General features: G+C 36.8%; 2 protein-coding genes across 2 annotated transcripts; one reads left to right on the top strand and one right to left on the bottom strand.

Annotated features, from left to right (window-relative positions):
* Positions 1-417: 417 nt before the first annotated feature.
* On the top strand, positions 418-13,129 carry LOC120631877 (putative phospholipase B-like 2). Its single transcript, XM_039901540.1, has 13 exons — positions 418-785; positions 1,189-1,317; positions 1,671-1,785; positions 2,430-2,524; positions 3,901-4,059; positions 5,387-5,507; positions 5,958-6,062; positions 7,304-7,410; positions 7,713-7,829; positions 8,890-9,049; positions 9,888-10,032; positions 10,808-10,952; positions 12,206-13,129. The coding sequence occupies exons 1-13, from the start codon at positions 565-567 to the stop codon at positions 12,300-12,302; spliced, it is 1,716 nt and encodes a 571-aa protein (XP_039757474.1). The 5' UTR covers positions 418-564; the 3' UTR covers positions 12,303-13,129.
* A 335-nt stretch (positions 13,130-13,464) lies between these two features.
* Positions 13,465-17,347, bottom strand: LOC120631879 (AP-2 complex subunit sigma). The gene is made up of 4 exons (XM_039901542.1): positions 17,219-17,347; positions 16,998-17,147; positions 16,356-16,529; positions 13,465-14,174 (listed from the first exon to the last, which is right to left on the bottom strand). Exons 1-4 carry the CDS (start codon positions 17,219-17,221, stop codon positions 14,073-14,075), a joined length of 429 nt encoding a protein of 142 aa, XP_039757476.1. The 5' UTR covers positions 17,222-17,347; the 3' UTR covers positions 13,465-14,072.
* Between the last annotated feature and the right edge of the window lie 33 nt (positions 17,348-17,380).

Consider the following 17,380-nt stretch of genomic DNA (forward strand, 5'->3'; position numbering starts at 1 on the left):
AATGATGATTATTAGGGTTATCTTTGAAACAAAGTTAAAATCTTTTAAATGATTATATCAAATAACTTATATTTCTGTTTTTAAACCTAACAACATATGATATAATGAAGTAATATTGATCCAACCGTTATATTAAAAATTACAGCGCAATACGGGCTATCGCGTTTTGTTTATTGATCCCAGGAAAAAACTAAGATCCTAAGTTTTACTTACATGTCGATATAGCCGTGTATAGTTTTTAAAGTCCATCGAAGTTATACTGAAATTGTAAAATTGGTATTCTACAAAAGTGCACTTCTTGTTTTGATTAATTATGGCTACGTATAAAAATAAAAGTATACAGTACCTCTGTGATAGTTGTCTATCCGTTTTGACAGTGACAGCGGCAGCTGACTTTGACAAAGTGTTTGTTTCAATTCAAAACAATCGGAATTCGGATGTAAATATTACTGTAATATTATCTTTGAGCTAGTTTACCGACCTAATAGATAGTTATTCGAAACTTTGTTTAGGCGAAAGTTATTGACCTTTTGAGACATCGTTATTGTTCTGTAAAACGTCCTAATGAACTACATTTATCAATCTCGGCTGCCTGCGATGTATCGTTATGTTGCAAAATGCTGTGTTTTGGTGTTACTTGGCTCATTAACGCAGTGTGAGAGCAGCTATGGGTTTGTAACATGGTCGTACGATAAAGCGGTGGTGTCTATCACGGATAAACCAACGGAAATTCCGGCCGTGCACATCGCCAGAGCAACATACACCAATGAAATCAATAAGACCGGGTATGTAAACTTTTATATTAGGTATGTATATATTGGTAGCCTAGTGATAGGACTACACTTACGGGGAGCGAAGTTCAAATCCCAGCACCTCTAACTTTTTTAAGTTATGTGTGTTTTAAAATTGAAATATTTCTTGATTCAACAGTGAAGGAAAACATCGTGAGGAAACCTGCATGCTTAAGAGTTCTACATAATGTTTCAAAAGGTGTGTGGAGTCCACCAATCTGCACTGGGCCAGTGTGGTGGACTCCACAGTCCACCACAACGAAGAGTACAAGAAGGGAGCTTTGACCACCCTTAGCCCCTTCTCGCTGTGGGAGGAGACTCGTGGCCCCTATAGTGGGCTGGAAATGGGTTGTTATGATGATGATGATGATAAAAGCAGCGTGGATTATGTTTTTAGCTGGGCTTTCTTAGAACTGCACACAACACCTGGTGCCAGCGATGAGAAGCAGGCGTATGCTGCAGGATACCTGGAGGGGTTCCTCACCCAGGAGCTTATTTGGATGCACTGGCAGAATGTGCTTAAAGGGTAAGTATTTTTTTAATAATAGATAGACTGTTATTTGACCATAATAAAGATTTATCGAAAGCACTAATAAGGTCTAGGTAGTAAAGAACTTGTATAAAAATGCCTAAAGAACCTATTAAAGGTGTTATAGCTTCTTATCAAATATGTGGCAGAAATTGTAAAGCCGGTGACAGTTATTATTTTATTGTGTGCAATTCGGTTATCACATTCTAAACATGTTTTCCTGTAGGAAAAAGATTTTTTTCTGAGTTTTTTTTTATTACTTCCACATTCTTCATTTCTTTTTCTTTTTTCTTAACGAAGTTTGCGGGCAGAGGCTAGTATCTCTATAATAATACTTAGGAATCTTGTAGGTACTGCTCCAATGTAACAGAAGTGTGTGGTTTGATTGAAGACTTCATTGATAAGAATGAGGATTATATTGCATCTATGATAGCAGCCCACCCTTGTGACCCATATTGGTACCAGGTAAGTTTTCACTTTGATATGGCTACCATTAGAATAAAAGTTTTAGATATGACAAGAGAGTAATATTATATAAATACTGCACTAAGAGATGGCAATGAGCCCTAAGGTTAAATTAATCATAGTTACATTCAATAAATAAATAAAAATACTTACTTTATTTTCAAAAAAGAGTAACCCCAGATTAAGGGGCTATGGTCAACCTGGTGTTGAGCTATACAAACATGGAATGCCTTGCCTGAAGATGTAGTGACTGCAGTATCACTAAATCAGTTTAAGAATAGACTGCACAAACATCAAAAAGACAAAGAGCACAAGAAATTATATAGACGCATCAGCGAAAGCTGTTTAGTATATTATATAAAAATAATAATAATACTACGACAATGTACACATCGCCATCTAGCCCCAAAGAAAACGGAGCTTGTGTTCTGGATACTAAGATGACTGATGAATATTTTTATTCATAAAAATGACTAAGATGACTGATGAATATTTTTATTTATAAAATATAGATAAACCCACACACTGATGACATTCATGCTCATCACACAATCATTTTCCAGTTGCGGGAATCGAACCCACAGCCTTGGACTCAGAAAGCAGGGGGCATAGCACGTTTAATTGAATTATATATTGGATTATAGATGAAACTATACTTCATCCAGCTGGAAGGAATGGCTGTTGGGTACAACCAGGCGACGAGCGATCCTTACGAATGGCTCACTATACGAGATATCATGTAAATATTAACATTATAGCTTTTGTTTAGCTTTTAGGTAACTCTTTATTTTTTTGGGATTCAGAATAGTATCTATGAATGAATGAATGACTGAATACACTTCTATTGTACACTACAGAGAAAAATTTACAGAGATACAAATACAACAGCACACTAAGGTAGAACATACAATTTGGCGGTATGTAGTATATACCCTCCAACACTGTAAAAATAGGAAAGGAACTATGGGATCTTGAGCTTTGAATTTGAAGACAAACTTATATGCTGAAAATATTCGAATGTATTATATATTCAAAATGTAAAATTTTCTTGCTTAAGTATAAGTAAAAAAAAACTAAAGTTTAGGCATTTAAAAGATAAAGGTTTAAATGGTAATTAAGTACATACTATTTAATTTAGCAACAAGTTAGCCCTTGACTGCAATCTCACCTGGTTGAAAATGATGATGCAGTCTAAGATAGTAGTGGGCTAACCTGTAACCTAACCTGCCGCTAACCTGCCGTTAACCTGCCGTTAAACATAACTGCCATACTCCCTGTAAAGCAGTTATATTTAACCTTAGCGGCAAGTCTTTGTCAGTAATAGTAGCACAGATCAGAGAAAATTAGGAAACATTAAATTCTCAAACCTCCCTGCCGGGAAACGAAGCCGGGACCTCCATCTTGAAAATACAACGTTCACCGCTGTGCTAGGGAAGTCGACAATTAACCGCTGTGATTTTTCATTTACACGTTGTGTATTACGACACACATTCCCATCTAGTACCAAAGTAAGCGTTGCTTGTGTTATGGTTACTAAGATAACTGACTTATAATATATAGATAAACACAAAGACACTAATAAACATTCATGTCCATCACACAAATATTTCCCATTTGTGAACCCGAAGCCTTGGACTCACAAAGTAGGTTCGCTGCCCACCGCGCCAATCGGCCGTCAATAATTAAACCCCTTATTTTGAGCAAAAAAGACAACATTAGGTGATTTATTCTTACTCATATTTAAGTATATATCGTATGTTATAGTATATATTAGTTTATTATTTTTTATATTTACTAATACTGTTATTATTTTATGTGTGTAATCTGGATAAATATTAGTGTGTACTTATTCGTAAGTACCTATGTATGTAATAATAATGCTGCCCCCCACCAATTGGTTTCTCCTTGGTTTTCCTAATTCTAAGGTTGCCTGGAAGAGATCGCTACTAAGCGATAAGGCCGCCTTTTCTATCCTACTTTTTATGTTTCCTGTTGTTGTGTCCGTTGTTTTTTTTTTCTTTTTGTGGTGTACGAATAAAGTGCATAAATAAATAATAATTGAAGTCAAGGGCTAACTTGTAGGGGAATAAACACAGAGGGTATTTTGTTCCCCAGCTGGCTCAACATGCTGGGGGACCTGGATGAGCTAGCGTTCGCGTTGGCGATGCCGCGAGAGACCCCGGACGGGCTTCTATTCGGCGAACACTGCAGCGGGCTGGTCAAACTGCTGCCGGATCTATCCAACCTTTACACTTCGCACGTTACTTGGACCAAGTAAAAAATATCCTGCGTATTTTGAGTGGGCACGCACTTCGAGCGCGCGCAAAAGCACTGCCTATCCACAAATTTTTATATCACTTTTTGATGTGAAACAGGCGGAGGGTAAACCTGATTGTTGGCGTGGCGATACAGGTCGTGGCGACGCTCCGTCACGCCATTAGATTGTTTTTTTGTACTTTGTATTTAATAATAAAAATGTAAAAAAACAGTTCTTAAGCACATCATCCGAAATATTTCATATAGAATACCGAAAGGCAGGCGACCTTACGAAGATGTTTCAAACTCTGAAGTATTTTATTTTCCAGATCACCGATGATAGATAGGTAGGTGTCTATACTACTAATAATTATACAACAAAGTCGATTACCGTCGTCTGTCTGTCCCTGAACATGCTCAGAACTTTGCAACGGTTTTAATCCGGTTTTTTTTAATTGATAGAGTGATTCAAGTGAATGGTTTGTATGTATAAATACATGAATGAATGAACGAATACACTTTTATTGTACACCAAAAAAAAAAGGTTACAGAGATATAAATACAGAGCAAGAGAGCACAATTTGGTGGCCTCATCGCTACATAGCGATTTCTTCCAGGCAACCAAAGGCATATTTGCATAATATAGTTGAGAGACATTTTAGAGGTATCTAATGTGATGTCGTAAATAAACACATTGTAAACGATTACTGAACCCCACGAGATAGATGAAAATAATTTACTACAGTGTTGTAGAACTTAAGGTCTATAACAAAGACCGCGATCGTATATGTGTCTATCTCTTAGGAATAGTCCACAATAAACATTATTTTCCTTTACTTTTTACAAGAAATACTGACGGCTGGCTCGGCACACTGGGCCAGCGTGGTGGACTACGACCTTAACCCATTCACATTGTGCCATGTAGTGGTTCGGTAATGGGTTGATATGATGATAAATAAATAAATATACTACGACAATACACACATCGCCATCTAGCCCCAAAGTAAGCGTAGCTTGTGTTATGGGTACTATGATGACTGATGAATATTTTTATGAATAATGTACATAAATACTTATAATATAAAGATAAACACCCAGACACTGAAAAACATTCATGTTCATCACACAAACATTTTCCAGTTGTGGGAATCGAACCCACGGCATTGGACTCTGAAAGCATGGTCGCTGCCCATTGCGCCAGTCGGCCGTCACGATGATGATAAATTAATTATTGAATGATGATGATGATTGCACTCGCACGAAAGAAAGACCAGATATCATAATGCGTCGCGTAAGTGAAATCAGTCTGTCTCCAGCTCTATTGTGACGTTCGTCTCTGTGGCAGCTACCAGTCCATGCTGCGCATGCAGAAGATGTACGTATTGAACTACAGACTGTCTCCTAACAACGACGCACTCATTCCGGGCCGCAAGATGTCTTTCACTTCCTATCCTGGATTCGTTCAAGTAAGAATCTACAATACTCAAAGAAGTGATATTTCAATTACTCAAAACGCACATAACTTAGAGAAGTTACAGGTGCGTGCTGGGATTCGAACTTGGTACCCCGAAAGTGAAGTCGAGCCACTGCGTTTTCGACGCTCACCATCACCAATATAATGAGCAGACATAAACTTTGTCAAAAAATCAAAATCTAAATTCATTTATTTAAAGTAGGCCTAATATAAGTCTGTCTGTTTGTAGTGACTCTACCAACCGTTCGGTAGGCAGATTGCAGACAGACCAAGAAGATGCCGGCAAGAAACTGAACAGTTGCTCTTGTCAAACATCAACTATTTACATTTTAACATTCATTTTACTATCTTGTGAGAGATGAAATGTCTCCGGCCTCCTCCAGCGGTATAGGTCCGAGGAGAAGCAAAGTTGGGGGAGAACTTATCCGGGTGTGTTTTTCAGTCCACAGACGACTTCTACATAATATCGACGGGGCTGGTGGCGGCAGAGACCACGATCGGGAACAGCAACCGGACACTGTTCGAAAACATCAAACCTGTGGGCCAAGTAAGTAGCTTGTAACCTTCATTATTTTGACGACCTCCGGTGAGCGCTCCGCAACGGTGAGCGCTCTGAATTTAATAGGTGTTGGGTTCTATTCCGGGCGATAGCCCCTATTTGGGAATTTATAACACTTGCCGAATAAAAGATTTTTTTTTTAAAACAAAAAATTAAAAATATGAATATACAAACACAAAATACCACACCTTGTGGCAAGAACCATAGACAAGTTAGGTTATATGAGATGCGTAGTGAAAATCGATTGGTGATGGTAATGTATCCCTAGGAATCTTCTTTACTTAGACATTGCCTTGTTGCCTTGTCAGTGAAAACGGGCATAAAAATCTTTCTTTTCTCATACATGCGCTTAGAAGTCCAATTAAAACAAAAAGCATATTAACGTACTGTGAATCAACAACTACTGAATAGTTTTCTTTTACCATTTGGAAGCTATTTATTCAGAAGTAACTTATGCTATTTTCACCAATTATAAGATGTCAGCTTGAAATAATTGTACTCGTAAACTAAGCCAGAAAAAAAACGGGTGGGCATAATTTTTTAAAATTATTTTCAATAAATTTGCAATGTGTATTTGAATAGTTAGGGTTCCGTTGGCAATCTTCGGGTACAGAACCCTTAAAAAAATGAATGCTTTAGCTATAGTGCATTATTATTATTATTATTTACGTTCAAAATATGAAACCTAGTATAAATATACCAATTACGATTACCGGTGTTACCTGCGAATTCAAATTAAACGAGATATATTTACAAGGAGCTCACTGTCGCCTATAACACAGGGTTATAGCTAGCTTAGGGACAGTTGATTTCTGTATATCGAAGTAAATTAAAAGAATAATATAAGTTACACCTATTGTGCAGATGTAATGTATCTTCTACCTATGTATTATTGAACAACAAACAATTATTATATTACATTATTATTAAATTCTTTATTGCACACACAAAACCAAAATACAAAAAGAAACACAATAGATAAAATAATAAAAAACTAGAAAAGGCGGTGTTATCGCTAAAGCGATCTTTCCCAGACAACCTTTGGCGAAAGTAGTTGCAACAAGGAACGGGTTGGTGAGAAAATAAGAATTTATATCTAAATAAAAATATTGCAAACTAAACTACATGTTATAAATTCTGATTCTACACATATAATTATTATGTATAAAACATATTGTTCATACATATAATAATAGTAAACTACATATATAGAAATATGCATTGTTCAGATCATGGAGTATGCTCGCGCGATGATAGCGAACCGCATCGCACGCGACGGCAAGGAGTGGGTGGACACCTTCCGGCAGCACAACAGCGGCACCTACAATAACCAGTGGTAAGTAATGCTACCACTAGTATGTGTTTTAGCAGTAGTAGAGTTTTTTGTGACAGACCTCGTACTATGTATGTATAGTTTGTTTATTTCTACTTACGCCAACGTTGTTTGACGTTTGGTTCAAAGTCAAATACTTATTTATTCAAATAGGCACATAGATGGCACTTTTGATGCGTACAATTACATGTAACATATGACATAGGAGTGAGTTGATGTTCTCCTAAGATATACGTTAACTTTGCTGGTAAGTTAGTTAGCATGAAATGTTTTGTAATGTAATGTAACCCAATTGTCACTTTCAGGTATGTGGTAGACTACAATAAGTTCGAAGCGAAAAGCGATAAATCCGCCGGCGTCATACTTCCCGGACTTTTGTGGGTCGTGGAACAGTTGCCTGGCAATATCGAAGCGGCTGATCTGTGAGTTGAATCGACAAGTACGAGCGGTATTCAAGAACAACTAAAATCTTGTAATTACAGTCACATGTAATAACTTCACTTAGTTTTCTACAAAAATGTCACTAAATTTTATACAAAAATAGCAGTAAGTTGCATAAAATACAAAATGGTCACTAATGGCCGTTATCAAAAAACCTAGTATAATACCACATTGCATATAATACCACACTTTGAACCATAGACAACTTAGGTTATATGAGTTGCCTAGTGAAAATCGATTGGTGAAAGGTAAATGTATGCCTAGGAATTTTCTTTGATTCAGCGTTAGTTAGTGAAAACGGCAGAAGTTTTATACAAAAACGCAATTTAATAAAAAAAAAAGTCGGGTTGCACTCCGGGAGTGCCGGCAGAAGTGAAAACTTGATTATTAATTAACGTTGAGCATGTTTGATATTTTGGAATGGTTAGGGAATAATTTTGCACCAATTGCTTTATCAGTATAAAAGTACTATCATTTATGTGGTAGAATACAATATTCATTTATTGCGCTATCGTACACAAACATGACAATTTATATTACATTAAAAATTTAACACTTTAAAACTATTACAATTATTTTACATTAAAAAGTTTATCTCTCCGAAAAATTAACTTTCATCCATAATTTCAACGACTTTTTCACCATCATCATTACCAGAACTATCATCGCCAATCTCTAAAACTGATACGATAGGTTTATGGTAGCTGAAGTAAGAAACGAACAGTTTTGATTCGAACCTATTTAAATGTCTAATAAAGACCGCATCAATAGTAGTTTTGACAAATCCGTCTTACGCTTTTTCGATCAGGTCACGTGTCCTGACGCGAGTTTAAGATTTTATACCCATACCACCCACAGAAAAAGTGCTCAACGCCGCTAAAGAAGTTTTCACTTCAAAAATCAATAAAGAATTACTTGCAGGAAACTACGAAAGCTTTCTGCAAGTTTAAGCGAATAAGAATAAATGACATGACTCAAATCATTCGAAATCTAAAATTTTAGTTAAAATAAAAACGCTTTTTTTATTTTTTTATTTTTCAGAACAGAGCAACTCAAACAGACGTCATACTTTCCGTCGTACAACATACCGTATTTCCCGCGGATATTTAACCTGAGCGGTGGTAACGAGCGAATAGCGACTTTCGGAGATTGGTTCGGGTACCACACAAATCCTAGAGCGCAGATATTCAAGATAAAACAGGTTAGTTATATCTTACTTTATTTTTATTATAAATGCAAAAGTTTGTATGAATATTTGTTTCTCAATACGCGAGAACAGTTGGACAGATCTGGATGAAAGTTGAACTGAAAAATAAAACTGAGTTATATAATCGTTTGCGTAGCATACATGCTACTTTTTATCCCGAGAATTTAATTTTATATTTTAATAAGGTTTATCAATATTTTATTTATTTATTACTTTCTTTCTTTGCGATTTTGGTTTTATACAGGTCTTAAACTTTATATTTAGCTCTTAACCAAATTAACCCCTTAAACGAAGGAAATTCGGGCGTCCCAATTATGTGTTAATGGAAGTGATGGTATAAAAGTGTACAGGTGCAGAAAAAGTTCTTCGAGAAAAGAGCTGTTTTTCTGTGTGGGTTCACCCATCACTGAGTTTTATATTTTAAAAATGTCAATCAGTTTAAAATGCTTAAAAAAAAGGTCACTCAGTTTAACTTAAGAAAGGTTACTCAATTCAATTAAAGAAAGGGTACTCAGTTTAATCAAAGAAAGGTCAATCAGTTTAAGTAAAGAAAGGTCACTCAGTATAAACTAAGAAACATTACTCAAATCAATTAAAGAAAGGTCACTCAGTTTAAGTAAAGAAATGTTCATCAGTTAATTTAAAGAAACTCAGTTTAACTATAGAAAGGTAACATAATTAAATTAAAGAAAGTTCACTCATTTACCTAAAGAAAGGTTATCCAGTTTAACTAAAGAAAGGTCACTCAGTTAAATTAAAGAAAAGTCAATAAGTTTAATTAAAGAAATGTAACTCAATTCTATTAAACAAAGCTCACGTTGGTTGTCCGTAGGCCGACATCCGCAACGTGCGCGACATGTTCCGCACGATGCGCTACAACGACTACAAGCACGATCCGCTGGCACGCTGCGAGTGCCGCCCGCCCTATAGCGCCTGCAACGCCATCTCTGCGCGCAACGACCTCAACCCGGCCGACGGTAAGTGCAGTACCACCTTCCTGTTACGGACGGTTTTTTTTTAGTGAAAGTACTACTACCGAAACGAAACGAAAGAACACAGAACAGCGGCAGGAATGAGAATGGTCTCAGTCCTGCCGCTGTTCTGTGTTCCGGTCTGAAAGCATGAGTGCCGATGTACAAGTACATCGGAGACTTATGCCCGTTTTTACTTAACCTAGGAATAGCCTTAATCGCATGCCTAGTGGCGGCGCCTAGTGGCTCGTGGAGAAAAAAATATAATTCACCTTTCGGTCATCTTGAATGTGAAAATTTGTCATAGTGCATAGTGCTGTACTAGTAAAGCCTTTTCATTTCATACCCATATTAAAGGGAGCTATGAAAAATTATGTAATCGGACATCTTGGGCCGATTTTAATCAAACGTAACTAAGAACACTCCCGAATTATTAACCTTTCAAACAGAGAAAAATCGTGATACACGCACGCACTTAACACGCATGCACGCACGCACGCACACACACCGACACGCGCGTGTAAACTTATTAACTTACCCATCTTTTTTGCGGCGGGGCTTATAAAAAGAGGATGGTGATAAAAATATTTGGTTCACTCCACTATTAATTAGGATTGGTTTTCCGTATCCTGGAAGAGATCGCTTCTAATTGATAAGGTCGTCTTTTGTATCCCACTTTTTAAGTTACCTCTTGATGTATCCAACGTTTTTTTCCTTTTTGTGGTGTACGAATAAAGTATATAAATAAATAAATACCAAAATAAATATTCGTGCGTTCCAGGCACGTACCCGTTCCGCGCGCTCGGCCACCGCAGCCACGGAGCCACGGACGCTAAGGTCACTAGCGCGACTCTGCGGCGCTCCTACCAGTTCCTCTCCGTCGCCAGCCCCACCTACAACATTTCACGAGGCATTCCGCCGTTCCGGTGAGTTTTAGTTTGGTGGTTCGGCCGTGGCTAGTTACCACTCTACCGACAAAGACGACTCTAAGTCCGAGGCCGTGGTTTCGATTCCCGCAACTTGAAAATGTTAGTATGATAGATATGAATGTTTTTCAGTTTCTGGGTATAGGATACAAGCAGGCGTTACTTTGCGGAAATCCATAATATATTATGAAAATTAAGCTTAATTTGCTATACTTCGCGAACACGATGAATAATCATTGTAAAGTCAACATCTCCTGAGGATGCTCCGGTTTCGGAGCGAAACGTGCGTAGAGGGCACATTGCCGAGGATCTATCTGTTTGGTGTGGAGTATACGGATTAAAGTAATTATAAATTACACCATACAGATTCTCCTGCTGTTGGCGGTGTATAGCAAATTAAGCTTAATTTTCATAATACAGTGTCTGGGTGTTTATCTCTATATAATAAAGTATTATGTGTATTATGTAAAAAAAAACTCATCGGTTATCTTGGTACCCATAACGCAATCTACGCTATCTTTGGAGCTAGATGACGATGTTTAAATGGTAAAAAAAAAATGGGAGGCGGGTTCATAGTACTTAAAATTGACGTCACAATATTTCTTATTCGGTGATTTATAATTTCAAAATTTTCTATACTCTGATCTTGTGGTCGGGAGGCTTTTGGAGTTACTACCCTACCGATAACGCGCCGCTAAGCGTTTATGCGTTTATTATTTTTGGTGGACCACCAAACAAACTAATAGACCAACCAGCCCAATAATAATACGTTAAAACCCATGGCCTTTAAACTGCAAGTGCCGCTCGCTCTGTGTCCATCAATCTGAGGCGTAGGTGTTAAGCCACATGTGCCTGTAATAAAACCGGCAACAACGCCCTTCGGACCGGAACTTTGCATTGCGACAATGCTGCTTAGCGGCAGAAATACCACATCCTCACTTTCCCTTTTTGAAGTTATACTTCTTTTTGCGCGTTTAAGAAAAATGATGATAGTGAATTTTCACGATGCACGCGCACACCGACACCTGAATTCTACATCGTAAAGTTAGTTCTAGGTGGCATGAAAATCGATAACTATGTTCAATTTGTATATTCTAGTATGTTACATAATTAAAACTATTTTTATTTAAATAATTTTTTATATTTATCGTTAATCACTACTGCATTTTAGTTATTTTTTTGCCATACGCCGAAGAAGTATAACTTCTAACGCGTGTACATAAGTACACACACTCTTTTTTTTTTTTTCGTAGATGGAGTGAATTCGACATGGGCGCGCACCTATCCCACGTGGGACATCCCGATCTGTGGATGTTTCCCCCCATATTACATCGCTGGGAGTGGGGATAAATTCGCTTACAAGATTTTTTTTTTGTGTATTTATTTTAAAAATACTTACATTGACCCGAACTGTGTTGGAACAAATAAAATGTAAAGAGAACTTATGAACAATAATAATAATAATCAAGCTTGAGAATGTTTGGTCAGAGATTTGAATGCCCTCTGCGGTAGGAAAACCTGTTCCTCACACTAAAAATATGTGAAAGATTGCTTACATAATAAGACATGCAATAAAAAATAGAGTGTACCGTCACAAAACTTGAAAATGTTGGTGCAGTCAACGTGCCAGAATGAGAATCTGCACGAACGCTGTAACTATCCTCATAAGAGCCAATTTTGTCTGTATTTTTTTTCATTTATAGTGTTAGTTGACGGACCAAGCAAATGGCCTGCCTGAAGATAAGTGGCAAAGCATGCCCTGAACAAGGTAGCACTAAGCAGGGCATGCGAGGAGCTCATCACTTGCCCTGTGTCCATCAACCTGAGGCGCAGGTGTTAGGCCTCATGTGCCGGACCACAGCATTCCGACAATGCTGCTTGGCTCTGTCACAAAAAGCTCTACTACTACTGAACTGTGAATCTCAAAGATATTATTAAAATAAGAAAGCTTTTATTATTTACTAGTTTATATTAAAAGACGTATAATGTAACATATTTAATATACGATGCCTTTTTGTATGGTTTGTTTTACTGTGATGCCTAAAGGCCTGTCCACACGGGCAGTGGGACCCTGACACTTTACTATGGCGCTGCAATAATTAAATAGTACTGGAAGATCTGACGCAATAAACAAATGAACGCGGCGTTTCAGCCTTACAAGCAAAGATTTCTCCCTATGCATAGAGCATGTATAGAGCTAGCATGGGCGCCACGAGAATGTTATGTCAGTAATAGCAGCAGCCGAATTTTAGCATAAGTTTTAAAAAAAGTTGATATAGTGATATGCGCTTTTATTTTTAAGACAGAATAATAAAACTATTTGTATCGTAAGGAACACACCTTCTTGCATCTGTATGCCTAACGATTTTTTTTTAATGCCACACAGTTTTTCCGAAATACACCCATGTCCAAATAGAAAACAATAAAACCCAAAATAAATTCATGTGACAACACTTTTATTATACAATGGAATGAGTATTGACTAAAAAGTATTAATAAAATTAAATAAAAAAGGAAAATTGTCACTTAAATATAGTATACTTGCTAAAATTTTACACATTCTTTACATTAAACTTTTACTAAATACTTATTTGAGTTTTTTTTACTACATTTTTACATTTGATAAATTTATAGCTGAAAGCCATATATAGGGAACACTGCCATTGTCCATTGAAAGCACTAAATACACAGTTGACAGCTGTAAATTAGTGTACAAACAAATTAACCCCAATTTTTAGTTGGAATATGAATGATTTATGATATAAAGATCATAATACTTTGAACATTCAATAATAATAGTATTACAATATAATAATAATTTACTACAGTACACAAACACAAATTTATCCAATAAATCTACTCTACAATATAACTTTATTCTTGTTTATTGTTATTGTTGGTGCTAACATAAATCTTTTAACTACACTGGCAGTTTAAAAGTAGTTCTAACTTTTTATTGTAGCACAAGAAAAAGATGGATCTTTAAGATCTGTCAAATTAGTATAAGAGATTTATGTATCACCAATATAGCATAGATCTTGTATAATATTATATTAAACTATTTTATAGAGATAAATTATGTTTAAAAGCTATAACCACATATGAGAATAATTTAACTTTTTATTCTAAGGAGTTAAGCATGAGCAGCTGCTTGAGGACTTTAGTCTGGGAGGTTTCCCGAATCTCTCCAGCCAGGAACATCTCGTCAACTACTGTATATACCTGAAAAATGCATGTACAATTCTATATCTTTATCAAAAGAGGTGACCCTACATTGATTGTCTAACTAGTGACCCACCAGGGCACTGCACGGGTGCAATGTAGATATTAATGTGGAGAAAATTGGAGTGATCAATAATACAATTCCATTGTACATTAATTGAATCTAATCTTTTTAAGTTAATTTAATCTCTTACAGTTTAGCCAGCATATGATATCAAGCGCACAATAATAGGTTACTACCAGTGGCGTGCACTTCATACATACACAAAAGCACTGCATATCCATATTATTTTATACGGATACGGATTGAAAATTCATATTCAGAATGGTGCCCAATAAATGCCGGTGTGCCCCAAGGTGGCGTGTTGTCTCCTCTCCTGTTTTCAATTTTCATTAGTTCAATTACTCAGAATTTATCCTCTCTCTACCACCTGTATGCAGACGATCTACAGATATATACCCAATCTAAGTTGCAAGATCTACCCCTAGCGATTGAACAAGTAAATAAGGACTTAGAAGCTGTCGTACAATGGAGTAGATCTTATGGACTCAGGGTAAATCCGTCTAAAACAAAAATAATTATAATAGGCAGTCAGAATTTAATTTCACGGATAGATTGGACTACCCTACCTTCTGTTGTTTTTGATGGAGTCCAATTACAATTTAGTGACACAGTCAAGAATCTTGTTTTTGACAGATTTCTTTCTTGGGTTCCCCAGATTAATGAGGTGAGCAGGAAGATGTTTGCAGCTGTAGGTTCTCTTCGGCGATTAAATAATTTCCTTCCCATACCAACTAAAATTGCGCTAGCTCAATCTCTCCTCTTTCCAATTCTTGATTACGCTGATACTTGCTATCTTGATTTAACTATGGAGCAATTTAATAAACTCGAGCGCATTCAAAATCTTTGCATACGGTTCATATTTGGCCTTCGTAAATATGACCACATTTCAGAATTTCGCGACAAACTCGAGTGGCTTCCAATTCGCCTTCGCAGGAATATTCATATTCTTTCTCTCTTATACTGTGTTCTGTTCAATCCAGCTACTCCTCCATATCTTAAAGAACGGTTTGAGTTTCTCAGTGATTCTCACTGTCGCTCTCTCCGTTCTGAAGATAATCTTATACTAAAAATTCCTTCCCATAGTACTTCTTTCTATTCTAAATCCTTTTCAGTTGAAGCTGTTCGGCTATGGAACTCTCTCCCCTTTCAAATTAGGCGCGCGCAGTCACTACCGATTTTTAAAAGACTCCTTAAAAAACATTTTATGCCACCCTAATTCGTCATTTTTTTTTTTTTTTTGCTTCGGAGTCACTTTTCTTTGTGTTGTTGGCTTGTACTTTGTATGATATAGTAATTGATATATATATTTATTTTTAATTTGTTAACTGCTCTTCTCTTGTGTACAACCTAACCCTTAAGTCTGTGTTTTTTTTTGTTTTTTCCTTTCCTTGATTGGGTTGCCTGGCAGAGATCGCTTTTTAGCGATAAGGCCGCCCATTGTACCTGTGTTTTATTGTGTTGTTTTTGTTTATAATTTAATTTCTGTTAGGTGTACAATAAAGTGTATTTTCATTTCATTTCATTTCATTTTTTTATTTTATATCACTTGTATTGGAGGGGAAATTTTTCCATTTTATGCCATGTACCTGCTTAATGCATACCCTGGGAAAAACCCTATGCACGCCACTAGTTACTACATATGAACATTCCTCTTGAAACACTACTATTTATGCTGAAAAGTGCATTAAAAACTGTTGCTACAGGAAAAGGCTCTCCTCTCAGAATGAGCAGTGCTCAGGCTGTTGTCCACTACCTTGGCCTAATATGGATCAGTAGATTTCACACTCCTTTGAGAACAGCATGGAAAACTCTCAGCAGTGCAGGTATCCTCACAACTTTTTCCATCATTGTTGAAGTAAATGATATTTAAATGCATAAATTCAAAACATACAACTCTGTAAACTAAAGAGTTATCTATATTTGGTATGTGAGGTGCAAGACTGTGGACCAAACTTAGTCCCCCCAAAGGGAGACAATGAAAGAATCCTAATCACAAGGCTCACAGCTTCAAAGAACTATTGGAGCCTAGTATTATTTTCCTACTACTTGGCACTGGCCTCTTCTCTCTGATAGCCACCAATCTTCGCCAAAGCAGACTTTTGGCTTAAAAAACTCACCTTATAAAAATTAAACACAAGATCCAACTCGCACACATTATGGAAGTACTCATTAAGGACCTCCACGAAGTTGTGTATGGCCTCCAGGTAACACAGGTTGTTGTCATTCACATCCACGCATATGCAGAAGTACAGTCCAGCATATCTCCTGTATACTATCTTGAAGTTTCGGAACTGTAATAGGCAAGAGAGGAAATAAAACATTTCATTAAAACTGTTTACCATTTTGCATTTATAATATTAGTATATTATAAATGCAGAAGTGTGTTTGTTTGTCCCTACTTTAGACCCTAACTAAGCAACCAATTAGCTTAATTTTTCACATACAGTTAGTTGAAAGGACAGAGAGTACTTGTACAAAATCGTAACAAACACGGACGATAAACGCCGGAAACAGATAAGAACTTATAGAAGTGTCTGCTCTTATACCCCGTAAGTAGATTCTTCTTCACTAAAGCTAGATTCCCGTTAAGTCCAACCTACTACAGGGCATGGGTTGGACTCCCACAACAAGAAGGGTTAAGGCAGTAGTCCACCGCGCTGGCCCAGTGCGAATTGGTGGAAATCGCTGATAAATCAGCCTTATTATTATTAAAATACCTGAGTAACCAGAACTCGGCACTCTAAAAATCGAATTATTACCTCAACAAAGTTGGTATGTTTTGCGTCGCGAACGGTCACCACAGCGTGTACCTCCTCTATCAGCTTCTGCTTTTCATCATCGTCGAAGTTCATATACCATTTTGCTAGCCGAGTCTTGCCTGCCCGATTTTGTATTAGGATGAAGCGAATCTGAACAAATTCAATACATAATTAATAATAATTAGTTTCGCAAGTACAGGCACTAACTAACCGATGCTTACCATTTTAACTTTTTAATTATTAATGTAAAATATCCTGAAATGAAGTGTGTAATGAAATTGGATTTGCTAAATCAGAAAATTTGGGAAAAAAACGCCTCTCTTTTTGCATCCGACTAGCGAACGTCAATGTCAAACTTAGTTCAATCCGCCAATGTCACAGTG

Source organism: Pararge aegeria, chromosome 19 (assembly GCF_905163445.1).
Source record: "Pararge aegeria chromosome 19, ilParAegt1.1, whole genome shotgun sequence".
In the NCBI taxonomy this organism is placed as follows: Eukaryota; Metazoa; Arthropoda; class Insecta; order Lepidoptera; family Nymphalidae; genus Pararge; species Pararge aegeria.

What these genes read in the sequence shown, in the direction of transcription:
- LOC120631879 (XM_039901542.1), bottom strand. An exon ending in AACATACCAACTTTGTTGAG is followed by an intron (nt 16,530 to 16,997) that starts GTAATAATTCGA and finishes TGCCTATTACAG; the next exon opens with TTCCGAAACTTCAAGATAGT. An exon ending in TTGTGTTTAATTTTTATAAG is followed by an intron (nt 14,175 to 16,355) that starts GTGAGTTTTTTA and finishes TGCATTTTTCAG; the next exon opens with GTATATACAGTAGTTGACGA.
- LOC120631877 (XM_039901540.1), top strand. Translation starts at nt 565, where the DNA reads ATGAACTACATTTATCAATCTCGGCTGCCTGCGATGTATCGTTATGTT. An exon ending in AATGAAATCAATAAGACCGG is followed by an intron (nt 786 to 1,188) that starts GTATGTAAACTT and finishes TTATGTTTTTAG; the next exon opens with CTGGGCTTTCTTAGAACTGC. An exon ending in AATATCGAAGCGGCTGATCT is followed by an intron (nt 7,830 to 8,889) that starts GTGAGTTGAATC and finishes TTTATTTTTCAG; the next exon opens with AACAGAGCAACTCAAACAGA.